The sequence below is a fragment of the Rhinolophus sinicus genome, linkage group LG12, assembly GCF_036562045.2.
Source record: "Rhinolophus sinicus isolate RSC01 linkage group LG12, ASM3656204v1, whole genome shotgun sequence".
Taxonomy (NCBI): Eukaryota; Metazoa; Chordata; class Mammalia; order Chiroptera; family Rhinolophidae; genus Rhinolophus; species Rhinolophus sinicus.
This window is the reverse complement of record NC_133761.1, coordinates 471,702-489,614: the sequence shown is the minus strand read 5'-3', so window position 1 is coordinate 489,614 and position 17,913 is coordinate 471,702. Positions and strand designations below refer to the sequence as shown.

At 63.5% G+C, this 17,913-nt stretch overlaps 2 protein-coding genes across 4 annotated transcripts; one reads left to right on the top strand and one right to left on the bottom strand.

Annotated features, from left to right (window-relative positions):
• The first annotated feature begins 1,356 nt into the window (after positions 1–1,356).
• On the top strand, positions 1,357–4,499 carry LOC109434879 (sphingomyelin phosphodiesterase 5). 2 transcript variants are annotated; one of them, XM_074316627.1, is made up of 8 exons: positions 1,357–1,375; positions 1,865–2,780; positions 2,878–2,950; positions 3,224–3,364; positions 3,438–3,527; positions 3,621–3,684; positions 3,787–3,922; positions 3,995–4,499. In XM_074316627.1, exons 2-8 carry the CDS (start codon positions 1,953–1,955, stop codon positions 4,085–4,087), a joined length of 1,425 nt encoding a protein of 474 aa, XP_074172728.1. In that variant the 5' UTR covers positions 1,357–1,375; positions 1,865–1,952; the 3' UTR covers positions 4,088–4,499. The 2 variants fall into 2 exon arrangements, with proteins under 2 accessions (XP_074172728.1, XP_074172727.1); XM_074316626.1 differs by lacking the exon at positions 1,357–1,375 and adding an exon at positions 1,445–1,725.
• Positions 4,153–14,053, bottom strand: OPLAH (5-oxoprolinase, ATP-hydrolysing). Of its 2 annotated transcripts, none has more exons than XM_074316519.1 (27): positions 13,913–14,053; positions 13,185–13,399; positions 12,919–13,110; positions 12,322–12,421; positions 12,117–12,240; positions 11,778–11,973; positions 11,533–11,698; positions 11,287–11,425; positions 11,137–11,204; positions 10,733–10,998; positions 10,516–10,628; positions 10,256–10,426; positions 9,910–10,047; positions 9,681–9,819; positions 9,463–9,575; positions 9,073–9,224; positions 8,323–8,483; positions 8,140–8,241; positions 7,895–8,069; positions 6,290–6,474; positions 6,015–6,161; positions 5,776–5,910; positions 5,385–5,534; positions 5,111–5,268; positions 4,857–5,017; positions 4,571–4,668; positions 4,153–4,351 (listed from the first exon to the last, which is right to left on the bottom strand). In XM_074316519.1, exons 2-27 carry the CDS (start codon positions 13,353–13,355, stop codon positions 4,205–4,207), a joined length of 3,867 nt encoding a protein of 1,288 aa, XP_074172620.1. In that variant the 5' UTR covers positions 13,356–13,399; positions 13,913–14,053; the 3' UTR covers positions 4,153–4,204. The 2 variants fall into 2 exon arrangements, with proteins under 2 accessions (XP_074172620.1, XP_074172621.1); XM_074316520.1 differs by lacking the exon at positions 13,913–14,053 and adding an exon at positions 13,658–13,810.
• Between the last annotated feature and the right edge of the window lie 3,860 nt (positions 14,054–17,913).

The window sequence follows — 17,913 nt, the reverse complement described above, 5'->3', positions numbered from 1 at the left end:
CTAGCTGGCAGGGAAGGGCTGTGACTGTGCCAGCAGCACTGGTGCCACATGGAGCTGAGGCCTGGGCACAGAGCAGAAGGCAGAGGTGGGTGAGACCAGGCGGTGGCAGTCCCTCCTTCTGTACCGGGCAGAGATGAGGGCTGTGGGGGATTCCAGGCCCTCGTGAGGACAGGCGGACGTTAGAGGGAGGGGGACTCAGGAGAAAGCCTCGTTCAAACCTGGGCACGGGGCAGCCCAGGGACAAGGGGCCCTTTCCCAAGGCACCTGTGAATGCCCAGGAAGAGGAGACAGACGGCTCCATTGGGTGCTGGGACCTAGGGTGAGAGACCGGGAGCTGGCGAGGGCAGATCCTCTGCAGGGCAGAGCCGAGGAGCACAGGCCAGATGGGAAAGCAAGACAAAGCAGGAGAGAGGTGGAATGGGGGTAGGAGGGGACACTGGGAGGTAACCTGTCCTCTGACGGGGAAGGGCTGTGGCTAGTGCACAAAGCTAAGGGGTGTAGACAGGATGGTTGTCTCTGCGAGGGCACGCACAAGAACAGAAGGGCAGTGTGGGGAAGCCCACAGAGTGGCCTCCAGCCTGCAAGAGGGAAGGGCAGGGGGCTGGAGCTGTGATGGGAGGGGATGGGTGTGAGGAAGCCCCAGGGCCTGGGTTCAAACAGAGGAATCATGTCAGCAACTAGGAGGGGTGCAGGGAAGGAGATGTGTGTGTGGAGGGGCGGGAGGAGGGCGGCGGGGGAATGCTGGGGCTGTATTGCCCCAGAGGGCCCTACAGCTCTGCCCTCCCCACTCCCTGGCCTGCTACTTCAGGGGACCCAGCCAGACCCCTGGGAAGGGCAGGGAAGGACTCCATAGACGGGTAGAAATCTACATGGGTATGGATCTTCTAGCACAGTAGCCATGAAACACCCAGTCCCAGACCAGACCTGAATTTCTAAAGGGGATCGGGAATTCCTAGAGAATTGGGAGATGGGGAGAGAAGAGCTCCATATCCCTGTCAGCAGGAGTGCAGGGCTATTTAAGAATCCACCCGGGGAGCTGTAGGGACTGGTTCACAACTCGAGTTAGAAAGATGGGGTGGGGGGCGGCAGCGCTCGAGGGAGCTTGCGGCAGCTCGTCTCAGAAACCAGCGGAGCGGGTGCGAGAGAGCTCGGCAGATGCGGAACTGGCTTGCACCTGGCTCGCGAGCCCGGACGGAGCGGCTGTGCAGGGCAGAACCAACGGTCCGACCCTACCGCCCACATTAGAAGCTCTTTGGGGTAGGGTCACAGAGCCGTCAACCGCTGTGCGCCCGCCTTGTGGGGAATCTGCAGGGCGCTGAGTGGGGTGGCTGGTTAGGCCGCTCCGAGTTCGTTCCTCATCTGTCTTTTGACTCAGGTGCTGAGCATTGCTTCCCTGGGGAGACGGTGGGGGTGGGGTAGATCCCGCAGTCTGGCTGCAGGAGCGCCCGGACTAGTCCACTCGGACTCACAGGAGGGGGAGGGAGCGAGACGCAGCGCACACCTAACTCGTTAGCGCTGCGCCCTCCCGCACTAAAAAGGGTCGTCCTCCGCTTGATGCCGGCTGCACCCCAGATCTTGCTCCCGTCAGGCTGGTCTGGGGGTTCTCTGTGAGGCCTTCAGAGGAGGGCGGGGCGGGGCGAAGAGGACCTGGGGCGGGACTGCGAGGCCAGGGTCCCTTTCGCTTTCCCTTTACTTTTTTCCAACCGCCGCTGAGATTTCGCACGGGTGAGGAGAGGGCGCCTTCCCCACCGCACATCTCTGCTTGCGCCCGCGCGCGCCCCCCAGGCTCTCGCGCGGCCCAGTGCCTTCCCGGGTTCGTACAAAGGTTCGCCACCTGGCCTTGACTCCTGTGGCTCCCCTGCAGCTCCCGCTGACGCACCGACAAATCGACAAGCAACGCTGGAAGGAAATGATTCGCGGGGGCGCTCCGCAACGGAGGAGCCTCGCACGCCATGCAATCCCCGCCGGACTGGCCCCCGGAGCCTGGCGCCCTCCGACCCTCGCCCTTCCCGCACCCTGTGTTGCATGTCCTCCACAGCTTGGCCCGCATGCTGCTCTTCCCGGCCTACTGGACCCTGGACCAGCTGCTGGGCTGTTGGGCGCCAGTGGCGCACCCCAGCGGCCTGAGGTGGCTGAGCGCAGCCGCGCGAGCAGGAGCGGCACTGCTGTTGCTGCTGCTCGTCGGCTTGCCGCTGGCCATGCCGGGCCTGCTGCTCTGGCTGCTGCTGCAAGCCTGGCGCCGCCCCTTCTGCTACCAGCCCCCTCCGCAGTGCTGGGAGCCGCCGGCGCCCTGGCGCCCCCCAGCTGAGCCCACTCGCTGCTTCAGCTTCCTCAGCGCCAACCTGTGTCTGCTCCCCGACGGGCTAGCACGCTTCAGCAACTTACAGCACAGCCAGCGGCGGGCCGATGCCGTGGGCTCCGTGCTGCTCACCGGCCTGCGGCCCTCGCACTATGGGGCTACAGGCTGTAGCTCGCCACTCTCCGGGGCGCCTCGCGGGGTCCTGATAGCCGCAGTGCCTGCGGGTCTGGACTTCGTGTGCCTGCAGGAGGTGTTTGATTTGCGCGCAGCGCGCCGTCTGGTGAGCTGCCTGGCGCCCAATCTGGGCCCAGTGCTGTACGACGTGGGCACGTTCGGCCTGCAGCATGGGCCGCACCTCAAGCTGCTGGGCAGCGGTCTGCTGCTGGCCTCGCGCTACCCGCTGCTGCGCGCTGTCTTCCGATCCTTCCCCAACGCTCGGCGCGAGGACGCACTGGCCTCCAAGGGACTGCTTTCTGCACAGGTACCCGCCCACTGGTAGCGGCACTCCCCAGCCAGGGAGGGGGCGGGGCGTGGGGTCGAACAGGCGAGGGTTGCTGGGGCTGTCCGTGGTGTTGCAGGCGCAGCTGGGAATCCTGGACGGGCGCCGTATCGTGGGCTTCCTCCATTGCACGCATTTGCATGCGCCGAGTGGTGAGCCGGTCGGGCTGCATCGTCTGCATGTGGTTAGGCCGATCTGCCTCTGCGTGGCGGCGGCGGGTCCCAACCCTCGCCTGTACCTCCGTCCCCCCAAGCCACACACACATCGTTTGTTCACTGCCCCAGACACCCCGAGTCCCGTGGAGTGCCTGAGTGGGCTCACAGATAAGGACCCGGCAGGGAGGGGGGTGGGGGTTTCGGTTGTGTCTCCGGAATACGAAATGGCACCCTGGGCTGAGCCTTCCTCTCTCCTCCCTCCCCCCGCAGAGGATGGGCCCTTGCGCTGTAAACAGCTGACGCTGCTGCTGGACTGGGCTGAGCAGTTTGAGGCCGAGAGCCTCCAGAGTGAGGACGCCGTGGCCTTCAGCGTTCTCTTGGGTGACCTGAACTTCGACAATTGCTCGCTAGGTAAGTGCAGGATTTAGTGGGGCGGGGCCAGACGCCCTGGCCCCGCCCACCAAGCGCGGACCTGTCTCTGCAGATCACGCGCAGGAGCAGGAGCACCAGCTCTTCAGCCGTTTCCGGGACCCCTGCCGCCTGGGCACACGCCGGGAGCAGCCTTGGGCCCTGGGTATCGCGTCTGGGCGGGGGTGGACCGAGGGAAGGCTCGATGGCCCGCACTCCGGCTCATGCCCACGTTCTCGCCGGTACCTCTCTCCTCCAGGAACGATACTGAGCACTTCCATGCTCCGCCATTCTGTGGCCTGCTCCCCCGAGATGCTGCGGAGGTGAACAGCGACGGGGGCGGAGGGTGGGGGTGGGGAGGGGGAAGGCTAGGCAACGCCCAGAACGGACAGTGCCGCGGCCTTGATGACACCGCCCCTCCTCAGGGCCCTGGAGCGGGAAGAAGGGCGCCACCGCTACCTGGCAGGCCCTCCCCACGGAGGCCACCGGGTTAAGCCCTGGCAGGGCCGGCGCCTGGACTACATCACCTACCGGGGAGCGCCCACAGGTCCGCTGAGCCCAGTAAGTGCCAGAGTTCAGGGCGCTGGGTCCTCTGGCGCTGGGGCAACCCCTCAACCTGACTCCCGCCCCCAGGAGGTGGAACAGGTGACATTCAGCACCGCCTTGGCGGGGCTCACAGACCACCTGGCCGTGGGACTTCGGCTCCGAGTTTCAATGCCCTCCTAAGGCAGACACGGGCGAGATTCGCCGCCGGGTGGAAAGACACAAGGACAGAGCGTGAGCCTCGCTGGTTGGTTCGGAAACAGGGCGACTTAATGACTCTTTTATTGTGTGGGCCCTCTCTCACACAGCCTCCTGGGCCCTGCGGTACTCGTAGACGCTGCCCCGCTCTGGAAAGGCCGAGGGCTGCTGGGGCGACCCCGGAGGTGGGGCAGGGTCCTGCGGGTCCCCGTAGCCCCCGCCACCTGGTGTGTGGAGGCAGAACACGTCCTGTGGAGCAGAGGGGCGGGTTCAGCGAGGGCATGGTCACCGCCTGCCTCCCGCTGCAGTCCAATCCCCAAGCTGCATCCACAGCACTGGCCTGGGCCACAGGGGCCCCCTTCCTTCAGGAGCTAAATTAAACTGGTTATTTTTGCAATTCCGTTCACGTTCTGTGGGATGGGGGCCGCAGGGAGGATGGAGATGGGACCAACGGATGACAGTCCTTACCCCAGGATACACGGGTACGGATGTCTTTCCACCCAGATTCACCGTGCGGCCATCCTTCCGGATCAGTAAGTTTAGGCCACGGGCACCAGGCTCTCCCCCTGCAGGAAGAGGAGCGGTGTGGTGGCCCAGGAGGCAAGGAAGGAAGAGAGGTGGGGGGCTTGGTGGGGAGTTAGGGAGAGACCTAGCGAGAGAGGGGAGATAGGGCTGGCGTGGGGGTGGGGGGTGAGGAACATGCTGGGCTGGGAAGGGGAGACCTGAGGGAAGGGAGGGGAGGGGAGGCTCTCACCGTGGAGGCCGTAAGGCTGGAAGGCACGGCGCTCGGTCAGGACCGACAGCAGCGCCTCCTCACGGAACTGCAGCTCGCGGACAACACCATCACCGCCCCGAAAGCGGCCGCGGCCCCCGGACCCCAGCCTCAGCTCGAAGCGGCGCAGGATTACCGGGTACCTGCGCGGGCCAGGGGCTCAGCGCAGCCGCTCTGGCTCCACCCCCCACCCCACCCCACCCCGCCCCGCCAGCTGCCCAGCCCGCACGGCTCACCTGCTCTCCAGGATTTCCGGGTCAGTGATGCGCGTGTTGGTCATGTGGCTGTGCACACCGCTGCGCCCGTGCCACCCGGGGCCCGCGCCCGCGCCGCCCGCCACCGTCTCGTAGTAGCCCATGTGGGCGTTGCCCAGGGTCACATTGTTCATGCAGCCCTGGCGGGTCAAGCGGTTGCTGCTGGGCTGGGGCGGCATCCACTCCCTGTGCGCCCTAGCCCGTGGCCCAATCCCCCAGCAAGCCCTAGCGGTGAGCGCCCGCCCGCCTGCTGCACCTGGGAGGCGGCGCAAGCCCCGAAGGCCCCCAGGATGACATCCACCACTCGCTGCGACGTGAGCACGTTGCCGCCCACCACAGCTGCCTCAGGGGACGGGTCCAGGATGGAGCCTTTAGGAATCACAACGCGCACTGGCGTCAAGCAGCCCTGTGGGGGAGGCCAGCTCTTAGGGGCAACAGGGAGATATCCGTCTCCCCCACCACTAGCGCCTCTAGGATCAGTCGGTCGTTGGGCTGTTGGGCTGATTTCGGCCCCCATCTTGGCCTTTCACTGGCTCCCCACACCGTGCTGACTCCTTCAGCGCCGCGAGAACCCCCGGCTGCCTCCCATCTGCTAGCTTCGCCCCAGGTCGACCTGCAGACCTCGCATACAGGACGCGCGTGCGCACCTGGTTCAGCGGGATGTCCCGGCCCACCAGACAGCGCAGGCAATAGATGAGGGCAGACAGCGTGATGGCCCGTGGTGCGTTCAGGTTGCCAAACACCTCCGGCCCGGTGCCAGTAAAGTCAAACACCGCGCTGCCCTGCCCAAGCGAAGACGAGGGGAGGGGAGGGGAGGGGAGAGGTCGTCAGCAGCCAGGCCGCCACGCCCCCGAAGCAAGAGGAGGCCCCGCCCCCGCCACCGGACCTGACTTAGGTTGATCTGCACGCGGAGTCGGACGGGGGAACCGTCGTCCATGTGGTCCTCTGCAGACACCTCCAGCGGCAGGCCCTTGGCTTGCCGGGAGGTCCCAAAGGCCCGAAGCATGTCCCGTACAGCCAGCTCAGCGTTTGCCTGGCAGGAAGTAGGTTTAGAGGCAGCCATGCCACCTTCCAGGTGGGCCAGGTGCCCCCCTTCCATACCTGCCCAGCTGCCTGGGGGCTGGCACAGAGCTGCCCCTATGCTCCAGCCCCCAGGCCCACCTGAATATGGCCCATGTAGGCCTGCACCACGTCCAGGCCGTACTGCCCAATGAGCTCCCCCACCAGCTGGATGCCCTTTTGGTTGGCTGCCACCTGGGCACGGAGGTCTGACAGGTTGTCATGCAGATTCCGGGTCCCACTGCAGCCAGTAATCTTGCCTGGCGCCCGCAGGGCCTCGGTGACCGCTAGATGGATGGAGTCACCGCTGAGTTACCCTCCCAGCCCTGAGGCTGCCTTGCCCTGCTCCACACCTGCTGCACCTCTGCGGGACACTGTGGGCCCCCATATTGGCCCTTCACTGGCTCCCCACACCCTGCTGACCCCTTCAGTGCCCCCAGAACCCCCAGCCTCCTTTCATCTGCTGAAATTTCTTCTTCCGCCTCAGGCCCACCCCCACACAGACACCTCAGGCTGGGGCAGGGGGGGGGGCAGTCTCCTTGGGCAAACACTCCTCCCTCCTTCGACTCTTCCTGGCTTCTCTCCCCACCACTTCAACACCACTCCCTCCAGCCCTTTCTGGGCCTCTCTCCTCTTTACCAAGAGAAAAACCACCCACATTCCTTGACCCTTCCCACTCACACTCCCCTCAGCCGTGTGGCCCCCACTTGCCCCCACATCTAACCACCAAGGTGACTGTCTGTGTAGCACCCCAACAGATCTGTACAAGGCCTCCAGCCCCTGGCAAGCAGTGCTGCTCCTGGTCCCAGGGACCAGGCCCCACTTCAGGGAAGCCCTGCACTCGAGCCTAGGTTGAGGTCCTCTCTGAGGCTCCCTGGCCACTGGGTCATCTGTCACGTGCCTGTACATGTCCATCCCATGGTCCCTGCCCCTGCCCTCGCCCCACATGGACCAAGGGAGCAGCCAGACCCACATAACTCTAATTGTGTCCTTGGCACCCACAGCAGTCTGTGGCTCTGTTATGCCACCCTACGCTGTGCACGTCACCTCCTCGCACTCTGGGATGCCCCTTGGGCTCCCAGACCTCTGAGGCTTCAGACCGGCTCTGCATTTTCCACTGCCCTTGCCCCCAGGCCCCACTGCAGCTGCTCTGTGCCCATTCTTCGCCCCACCCCCAAATCCAATGAAATACCAACTCTGACCTTCAAAAGAGTCGTCCCCACCCCACTCCCCTGGGCCACCTTCGGGGCAGGGACTGTCATGGCGCACAGGCAGGCCACCGCGGGCCCAGCTGCAGCCCTTCGCAGCCTCCCCACTGCCCCACTATCCATTGACTTGGGTCCAGGCCCAGCAAAGCTCTCCACAAGACTGCAGCCCCTGGCCCCGCAGTTTCTCTGCAGCCCCCAGGCCCAGTGCAAACCCAGTGATGGTTATGAACACCACAACACAGGCTCCTCCCCCACCTGCACCCGGCCCCTTGGGTATCCTGGTGGACACCCCACCCCAAACCACCGAGGCCTTCCTGGGCCCAGGCAGAACTCAGCTCCTTTGGTCATCTCTGAGAGATGTCACCCCCTGGCACCCCCAGGCTTGAGGCAGGACTGGGCCGGTTGGCTGCGTCCCAGTATCCAGGTTGGCTTATAGGCAGCAGCCACGTGTGCCAGCCCACTGAACCCATCTCCCGGCCTCAGACCCATTGCCTCTCACCCTCCTCCTGGAAGACGCCCCCCTGGACGAGTTTGAAGGACAGGAAGACAGCGCCCTCCTGCTGCAGCGTGGTGGAGTGGGGGGGCATGGAGCCCGGTGTGATGCCCCCGATGTCCGCGTGGTGCCCGCGGCTGGCCACGTAGAACACAGGCCGCATCTGACCCGGCCAAAACACCTAGGGGTGGACAGTAACAGTGAGCTATGCGGCCGCCTTTGCCCCGAGGCCCCTGGGCGTCAGCCCTCACCGGAGTGATGACGGTCAGGTCTGGCAGGTGGCTGCCCCCTGCGCTGGGGTGGTTGCTCAGCAGCACATCGCCAGGGTGGAGGTCAGCCCCCAGGTGCTGGATCTGAAGCCAGGAGACAGGTGTGGAGTGGGGAGGGTGCAGGGACAGGGCTGGAGAAGGGGGTGAGAGAGGGACCCTCCAAACCTGGAACTGCACCGTCTCCTGCATGGCGCCCAGGTGCACAGGAATGTGGGGGGCATTGGAGACCAGCCCCCCGTCGGGTCCGAAGAGGGCGCAGGAGAAGTCCAGCCGCTCCTTGATGTTGGTGGAGATGGCCGTGCGCTGCAGGATGCGGCCCATCTGCTCTGGGGGCACAGAGTGACCAGGCGCCCGCTGGCCTCACCCCACCCAGAGCACGGCCCCAGGTATGGAGAGGCAGGACCCTCGGCCTCTAAGGCCTCCAAGGCCCAGAGCCAGGACCTAGAGATGGCGGTGGCCCACCTGGGCACAGTGAGGCCGCTGCCAGGCCATGTCTTGCCTGTGTGAGGGGCACCCCCTCCCCCCACTGTTGCCTGGAGCCCAGCAAGGACCTGGGGCCCCATATCAGTCCTCCGCCCTGCTGAGAACAGTAAAGTCCTGGTGCCCTTGGCCTGACTGCACAGACAGGTTTGCTGTGCTGAGCCCATCTCCTGGCACAAGCAGAAGGCAATGCCAGGTCACATGGCTGCTGGCAGGAGGAAGGCACTCACCCTGCCCAAGGCCTGCTAGAGTCAGGGCCACATGCCCGCCCTGCCACCAGCCAAGATTCTGCTTCTGCCCCTCCCCTGGGTGACGCTTTCTCCCTGCACACCCCTACCAGCCATGCCGCCAGCACCCACCTCTGCCCAGTAGACAGACCCCCACCTGACACTACAGGGAGAAGGCAGGGCCCAGGCGTGTGGTGTCACCACTCACCAGCAATGCTCATGAAGCGGTGTGAGAAGATGGACAGGTGGATGGGGTCCAGCTGGGCGCCCACTGTGCTAGGGGCCTCAGCCCCCACCGAGATGCGGATGTCCCCGGCCTCAGTTACCTCTGCCTGGCAGCCTGGCTCCACCAGGATGGTGCTGGGGGCAGGGGTGCATAGGCGCTGGAGGGGCCAGGCCACATCTCCTTTCCAGCCAGGGACCCCACATCCCCAAGCTGGAGGACACTCCAGCCATGCAGGGACCCCAGAGTCCTTCAGATTCCTGCAGCGTGGGGCCAGAGAACCCCATACCAGGGCCCCACAGCCCACCCAGGCCCCAGCAGCTATGGCCCAAGCTACACCCCCGCGGCCCCACCCTGGCCAGGCCTCAAGCCCACCTGTTGCTGTCGATGATGAGGCACGGTCCCTGAAACTTGTGCCCATAGCCCAGCTCTCCTAACAGGTACACGGGGGTCTCCTGGTAGCCCCCCTCAAAGTAGCACTGGGTCACCTGAGGAGGTGTGGGGTAAGTGAGGTTCCTAGGTCCAGCACCCTCACTGCTTCCTGTGTCCCTGTGGGTGGGCGAGGGTGGGCGGGCACAGGCAGGGCCACCTACCTTGTCTATCCGAGGAGGACCAATCTGAGTTTTGGGGGTATCCTCTAGGTGAAGGCCACTGCGGCCGGTGCCCCTCACCCGCACATTGTCCACCACCACTGGCCGCTCAGGGATGACGAAGCCAAACTCCCTCATGTACCTACACCCACCGGCCCAAGGGAGCCATCAGGGCAAAGTGGCCAGGCCGGCAGGCCACCCGCCAGGGCTCCCAGGACACGAGCTCACATACCTCTCCACGAAGGCTGCCCCAAAGTCGCCAGCACGGGGCGAGCGGGCTGTGGCCGGGTGCTGGTGTGCGGACACCATCAGGGCGCAGTCCGTGCCCTGGTAACGTAGGTGCAGGAAGCTCTCAGTGCTGACCTGGGACCTGTGCAGGAGGCAGGCGGGGCGCTCACGCAGGGCACTCCTCAAGAATGCCTGACCTGCCTCCACCCCCAGTACTCGGAGTCCAGCCCTCCCTGACCACCCTGCAGAGGGACCCCAACACCAGCTGGGAAGACAGGCGGTACAGCTGCCTAGAGGGCGGCTGGGATGTTGCCAGCCCTGTACCCAGCCCACTGCCCGCAGAGCCCCACCTGGGGAAGCCCTGGGTCCGCAGAGCCTCCACACACTGCTCCTCCAGGCGACTCAGCCTCTGGTCCAGCTGCACAAAGGTCTCAGGTGCATAGGGCAGTGAGCAGGGCTCCTGGGCCTCATGCACCACGTCTGCCAGAGCCAGCCCCAGTGCCGACAGCAGCCCACTGTGTCTATGGACACAGGCCAGTCGGTGATGAGGGTGGGGGCCTCCCAAAGCCGGCCCCCCGCCCTAGGACATGTGCTCCCTGCCCAGACACACCTGTGAATGTGCACCGTGTCCATGCCCAGGGCCCGGGCGATGGCGCACGCGTGCTGACCGCCAGCTCCCCCGAAGCAAGCCAGCACATGGGCCGAGGGGTCATGGCCTCGTGCCTAGGGAGCCAGAAGGGGTCAGGGGCTCACCCTCCCCTGTCGGGCTCCCCATCCCTCACCCCATGGGGTTGCCTGAGGGGTGTAGAGCTGGGAAGCAAGCATACCTGTGTGAGGGCACGGATGGGCCGGCACATGGCCTCGTTGGCCACACGCACGAACCCCATGGCTACCTCCTCCAGGGTTAGCGGGGAGGCCACGCAAGGCCCATTGGTCAGGAAGCTGTTGACCTCAGTAGCCACAGCCTCCAGGGCCTTTCGGGAGGCCTCGGCAGACAGTGGCTGGTCCTCTCCCGGCCCAAAAATGCAGGGGAAGGAGGCAGGCAGCAGCCGACCCAGGACCAGGTTAGCATCTGTCACTGTCACAGGGCCCCCTGGGAGGTATGCACAGTATGGGGTTTGGGGGCTGGAGTTGGGACCAGGAGTGGGCCGCGGGGGGTGGGGGTGGGCTGAAGGGGTGGGTGGGCCTGGGCAGCACAGCAAGGGGCATGCAGGGTGCACAACAGCCTTACCTTTGCGGTAGCAGGCAGGGCCAGGGTGGGCCCCTGCGGACTCTGGCCCAACCACGAAGAGGCCGGACCTTGGGGGAGGGAGGGAGGACTGAAATTGGAGGCGGGTTGGGACGCAGGGCTGAGGGTCCCGGCCCAGATGCAGGGGCTGACCTGAAGAAGAGTCGGGAGCCCCCACCAGCTGCCACTGTGTTGATGTCCAGCTGGGGGGCCTGGAGGGTGACACCAGCAGTGCTGGCCTCGAACACGTGCTCAAACTCCCCAGCATAGCGGCTCACGTCAGTGGATGTGCCTGGTGTTAGGGTGGGAGGATGAGGAGTCACCCCACAGACCTGGATGCCTGGCAGGGTCCAGCCTGGTTGTTGAGCCCACCCCGACCCCACTTTTCAGCCTTCATACCTCCCATGTCAAAGCCGATGACAGGTTGGCCACCCTCCGCCCTGTAGGTGGTGGCCGAGTAGCCAACCACACCACCGGCGGGGCCAGAGAGCACAGCACGGGAGCCGTTGAAGGAGTCCATGGGCGCCAGGCCACCATCAGATCGCATGAACAGCACCTGCACATCCTGTGGGCAGGCAGGGGGGCGGTGAGGGGCTGGGCAGACATGGGGAGGGGGTCGGGGGAGGGAGGGAGGCGGGCCTCACCTTGAGCTGGCCCTGGAAGCCCCGGCAGAAACCCTGCACATAGCGCCGGATGGCAGGTGTGAGGTAGGCGTCAGCGCAGGCCGTGTGTCCCCGTGGCACGATGCGCACCATAGGCATGACCTCCGAGGACAGTGACACGTGTGTGAAGCCCAGCTCCCGGGCCAGCGCGCCTACCTGCTGCTCATGCTGGGCCCACCTGCGAAGACAAGCCAGGGCACTGCACCTCCCACCTGGCTGGCTGCTGGCCACCCCCCCACCCCCCTCCAGCCCCCCCACCAGGCCCCTCCCCCCACCAGGCTCCTCCCCGACCCCAAGCAGCTTCCCACCCCCCACACTCACGTGTAGGAATGCATGAGCACCACTGCCAGGCTGCGGATGCCCCGGGACAGGAGCCCCTCCAGCTTCCCACGCAGGCCCTCCAGGTCCACGGGCTGCTGCACCTCCAGCAGGTCCCCTGTGCAGCCTGCCAGGAAGCCATTGCCACCCGGTTAAAGGCCTGTCAGGGCCTGCTGCCCTCAAACCCCAACACTGGAGGCACATGCACCTTTGACGGGCGTCCCGGCTCCTGGCTCCCCACGATACAGCACCACACGCTCGTCCACCTCCAGCACCTCTTTGTACAGCACCTCGGGCATGGGCACGGCCTGGGGGCCGGCAGAGGCTCAGGGACGCCCTGGCCTGAGCGTCCTTGCTGGGGGCAGGGAGGTGTCCCAACAGGCCAGTCCATAGGCCCAGAAGACAGAGGGGTGGGTAAGGCCCACCCAGCGAGCGGCTCACTGCCCAAGACATCTGAGTGTGGCCAACAGCCGGGCACCCATAAGCGCAGCTCCTTCCCAGAACCCCGCAGTGGGGGTGGGGTGGACTCCCACCCCTCGCCCTGAACTGGCTGGCTTGGGCTGCCCCACACCTGGGGTCCAGGACAGGGCACAGTGGCAGACAGAAACAGCACAATGTGTGACCACTCTAAAGACTGGGGAAACGCAGTATCCTGCTACAAGTGCCTGGAACCTCCTCTCTGCCTATCAGCTGGTGGCCTTGGGCCGGCTCTGACCCTTCCAAGGACTGCCCTCCCTGAGGGGCCATGGTACCCCTGGGTAAACAAGCTGCACGACCCAGCCTCCCGCCGGCATGGTGAGCTCACCAGGTCAAAGAGGTCCTCTCGGGCCTGGGTGCCTACATGCAGCAGGTCTCGGAAGCCACGTGTCACCAACAGCGCCACCGGCTCCCCCCGCCGCTCCAGCAGCGCGTTGGTGGCCACTGTGGTGCCCATTCGGATGCTGGCAATGCGACTGGTGTCCAGTGGCCGGTCCCGTGGCAACAACATGCCCCCCTCCTGGGAACCACATGGTCAGTGTCAGGCCCCTGGCTCCAGGGTCCTTCCTCACCCCACCACTCTGCCCTGGCCACCTGCTCCAGGATGCGCCGGATGCCCTCTGTGGGTGCGTCCACATAGTTGGCAGGGTCCTCTGAGAGCAGCTTCAAGACCCTCACATGCCCCCCTGGGCACTGGGCAAAGACATCTGTGAAGGTGCCTCCACGGTCGATGGCAAAATGGAAGCGCCCCTCAGGGCTGCCCATGATGACGGGGCTGGAGTCCAGCAGTGACTCTTCGGCTGGGAGAACTGGCCAGAGGAGCTTGGGTCACTGGGGAGGGTGGGGGTCATCCACAGGTGGGGAGCCCAGGGCACATTTGGGATGGGGGATTCCAGGTCCAGGATGGGCTCTGGGAGGAGCCAGAGCTGCAGGACCCTGCTCAGAGGGCAGCCTGAGGCAAGGCCAGAGCTGGCAGGTTGTGCGCCAGGCCTCCCCCCTCTCCCCACCCCCGTTACCCTGTTCTCAGTGTCCTGGGTTGGGATGGAAACCCAGGGCCCGGAGCTGACCTTTCAGAGGGGGAAAAGGGAGGCCGGAGCCCTCGAGCAGGGTGTCTCGGCTCTCTTAGCAGGAGGAAGCACGGGGTTGGGGGCAGGTCTGGGGAGCTCCACTTCCCAACGGCCCGACCTTTGGGCCAAGGCCATGGGGGACAGGGGATGGGGCGGAGCCTGCGCAGATGACGGGGAGGGGAGGAGCGGGGCGGTGGGGGAAGTGGGGCGGGGGCTGCGGAGAGGGTGGCGGGAGGGTCCCCGTGCAGGGCCCACCTGGCCGGTAGCTCCGAGTCGCTCCGGGTCTGTTCCGACTGCACTACCACGGGACTCTGCCTGTGCCCGCCCCGGCCCGGAAGCGGGCCCGCCCCCTGCACGACCAGTCCCGGCGTGCCCGGCCCTCCCGGTTGCGTCAGGCTTGGCCTGCCCGGGCTGCCTCCGCCCTCCGCCCTCTGCCGGGAGCAACCCGAGGAAGGCCAGAAGGGCCTTTCCAGCTGGATCCAGAGCAGGATGGCGCTGGGCTGGCGCGTCCCTACCCAGCCCTTGGCACAGCTCCAGTTGTCTTGGCTCCTGCCCTGCTCAGCGAGCCCACCTGCCCAGTCATGTCTCCCCTTGACCCTGCACAGCCAGAGGCTTCCCCAAGCATAGTGCTGTTTCCGTGAGGTTTGGGGTCACCTCCCACCCGCCCATTCCTGGGGCAACTCCCCACTTGCAGCGTCTGGCCAAACCCTAGGAACCACTGTCCAGCCCCTCCTTCTCACACCCCAGCCCAACCTGCAAAAAGTCCTGTTCTTACTTCAACCTTCAAAATATGTATCCAGGCCTCACCACTCTTCACTCCCCCACCCTAGCCAAAGCGCTGTCACTTCTCACCAGAAGAGGGGCTGTCTACCCCACCCCAGCCTCCATGGGTCAGGGAGCCTAGAGGGTACTGGCCCTGGGGGGACACAGCCTGCCCTCAGGCTCCCTCTGACCTGTAAGACCCTCCTGGTCCCCATCTGCCCTCCACTCCACCAGCACTGGCCTTAGCTTGGCCTCAGCACACCCAGCTCACTGCCACCTCAGGGCCTTTGCACAGACTGTTCATCTGGACAGTTCCACCCCAGCCTCATGTCTCCCTCACTCTGGTCCAGCTCTGCTCCAATGTCACTTTCTCAGTGATGTTATCATCTGTCACTGTCTGCTGCACCCTATTAAAAGAGCCCCACCTCTACCCCTTGTCCGTTGCTTTGCTCCATGTCCCTCTGTAGCACGTCATAGCGCCTTTTCACTCTCTGGGCACAAGCTGAATGAGGGAAGCCTCCTGGGTCCCCAGGAAGAGCCCCCGCAACCCCCTCGCAGCTCACGTCTTTCAGCATCCTTGAACTTGATGGTTCTGCGCCGGGGCAGCCGTGGGCTGGAGGCCACCTCAGCCAGGAGCCCAGAGCCGCAGAAGCCCAGGCTGCCGCTGCGGTTCCTGAGCACCTGCTTCAGCTCCTGGTTCTCCTGGAGCAGCTGCACGAGCTGGCGCAGCTCCTCGTTCTCCTGCGCCAGCCGCTGGATCTCCTGCCGCAGGCCCTCATAGCTGCTGAGGAGGGACATGCCTGGCCGTGGGGGTAGCAGCGGCCAGCAGCCGGCGGGCTGGCCAGGGACAGCGGACCGTAGCATTGTGAGGTCAGTGCCACCCCTGCCCCCGCACCTCAGCCACATTCCGGGGCTTCAGAGCCACGGCCTAGTGGCTCTGACCACCGGTAGCAGGGTGTGTGGACCGCTGACGTCTAGCCTCCCCCAGGGCCAAATGACTAGTGCAGCCCAGACGGGCACCTGGCCTTGGAGTCCCTCTAGGAAGACCCCTCCTGGAAGACAGAAACTCCTTCATCTCTGCCCAGTATAGGTGTGTTGCAGGGAGGGGAGTCGAGATTCAGGCATCCCCACCTGCCCATCTGCCTGTCCCCACCTGCCTATGCCAGGTTGTGGGGCTGGGTGACTGGGCATGGTCCCCGAGATGGTTATGGCCAGCACAGCATCTGAAGGGTCAGGAGGGTGGGTGTTTGAGCTTCCCTGAGGGAGGGGACATTGGCCCGGTAGCAGCAGGAGCTGGACAGTGGTAACTCAGCTAGTCAGAGCTCAAGGGCGGCAGTGAGCCAGCGAGCATGCTAGGCTGGGGCTGGAGGCCAAGAGATGGGCCAAGTGCTGGGCCTGTTGCAGGGGTACAGGGAGTGGCATTGTCACATAGAAGGTGGTGCCCTGGACACGGCCCTACATTCAGGGGAAGGCAGCAGCAGGCCCCATGACAGGTCTGAGGACAGCAGATTCCTGGGGAGGACAGCCACCCCCAAGGCTGACAATTGGGTTTCCATTTTCCGACATATGAAGGACTTCCTTCATGGAGTCTGTTTTCTAATGGGATAGTTCTGTTGCCATCATTTTGAGTGTTTTCCTCATGTTACGTTTATCACTTATTTCACATCATCGTTTCCTATTAACTGGTTTGCTCAGTGCAGTTTCTACTCATTAACCAGTAGGTTTTCCTGAAATTTGTGTGGCCCTTTTCCAGCTGCTTCAGTGTGGCATGGTGACTTACAGTGGAAGTTCTCACTGGTGCTGGCTGTGGGGTGACATCTCTGACAGCAGTGTTCCAGGAGACATGGTGGCAGCTGCACTTAATCTCAGTAGAAATAATGACCATTTTCATGGTTCCTATAATTCAGAAATAACCTAAGTCTAAGGATTATGGAGTATAGCATTTCTGACAGAACTAGTGATGTTACCCCAAAAAGGATGACAGGCTCGGAGCAGTCAGCTTCAACTCAGACACTCTGGAAGCTGGAAGGTGAGCTGTGGGGGCAGAATTCTAAGAGAGCCGCAAGGTTTCCTGCCCAGTGGACACGTCCTGCACGATCCCAGGACTGTGACTGGAATGGATTTTACGACCAATGTTAAGTTGTGTTATGTGGCGAACTGAGGTATCCTGGCTGAGTCTGACCTCGTCAGGTGAGCCCCTCGAAGGACAGACCTCTTCCTGGTGAAAGAGAGGCAAAGTGTGAGAGAGAGTCCATGCCAGGGAGATTCTCCATGTGGCAAGGAATGTGGACAGCCTCTAGGAGCTGAAATATCACAGTCAAAATACTGAGAGACAGAGAAAACCTCAAAAGTCACAACATAAAAATGACTCATCACATAGAAGACCAACACCTAACTCCCCATCAGAAACCGTGGGGGCCAGAGACAATGGGATGACATCCTCGAAGTCGTCAGAAAGCTCAAGCAAGAATCCTACCCAGTGTACTGCAGGACGATCATTTAGAAATTAAGGTGAAATAAAGACAGTCTGAGAAGAACAAAAACAGGATTTGGTACTAGCAGACCTACCTTACAAGAAATACTAAAGAAATTTCTTCATGCTGAAAGGAAGTCGGATCAGACAGTCATTCAAATCCAAGCGCTCAGTGCAGACACTGTACTCAGACGTCTGACCTACAGAGCTGTGAGTTAATGGATGCAGTTTTAAGCCACTGCTTCGTGATCAGTTGTTACCCAACAGAAAACTAGCACAGCCTCCCAGTTGAAGGAAGCCTGGGACTTGATGATAAAAGAGGCAGAAATGACGTGCACTCTTCCATTGGAAGTCAGTGCTGTGAGACCTGGGATGGGACTTTGAGTAGCTACTCTCCCAACTGCTATGCACCCTCCTTCCTGGCAGAAGCAACCCATTCCACCTTGCCGGAGGAGCCTGGCAGTGGCCTCACCCCTTCGAGGGGCCCACCTGGTGAAGTCAGGCTCGGCCAGGATACCTCAGCTCGCCATATAACATAACCTAATGTTGGGCGTAAAATCCATTCTAGTCACAGTCCTGGGATCGTGCAGGGTGTGCCCACCGGGCAGCCAATTCCTGCAACCCGTAGATGCACGTGCTGCCCTCCCCTCAAGGAGGGGTCCATTTCTCATCCCATGGAATGAACTGGCCATGTGCCTTATTTTTGACCAGAGGAATGTGATGGAAATGACAGCGTGCTGGTGCCAAGCCTTGACTGTGAAAGGCCTGGCAGGGTAGGATGTCCAGGCAGGCTGAGTGACCTTCTCACTCTGGATACTGACCAAAGGGCAAACAGCATTTGTTCCAGGAGGTCGACTAAGTCTTGGTAACAGCAGCAGGAATCAGTGACATTTGAGCCCAAACTGCTCCTTCCCAACCCCAGCTCCCCATTACGAAGGCTCTCCTCCAAGGGGGTATAGGCCAGAACACAGGACTCCAGTTGCAGGGTGAAGGTTCCACTGAGAAGGACAAGCGAGAAGAC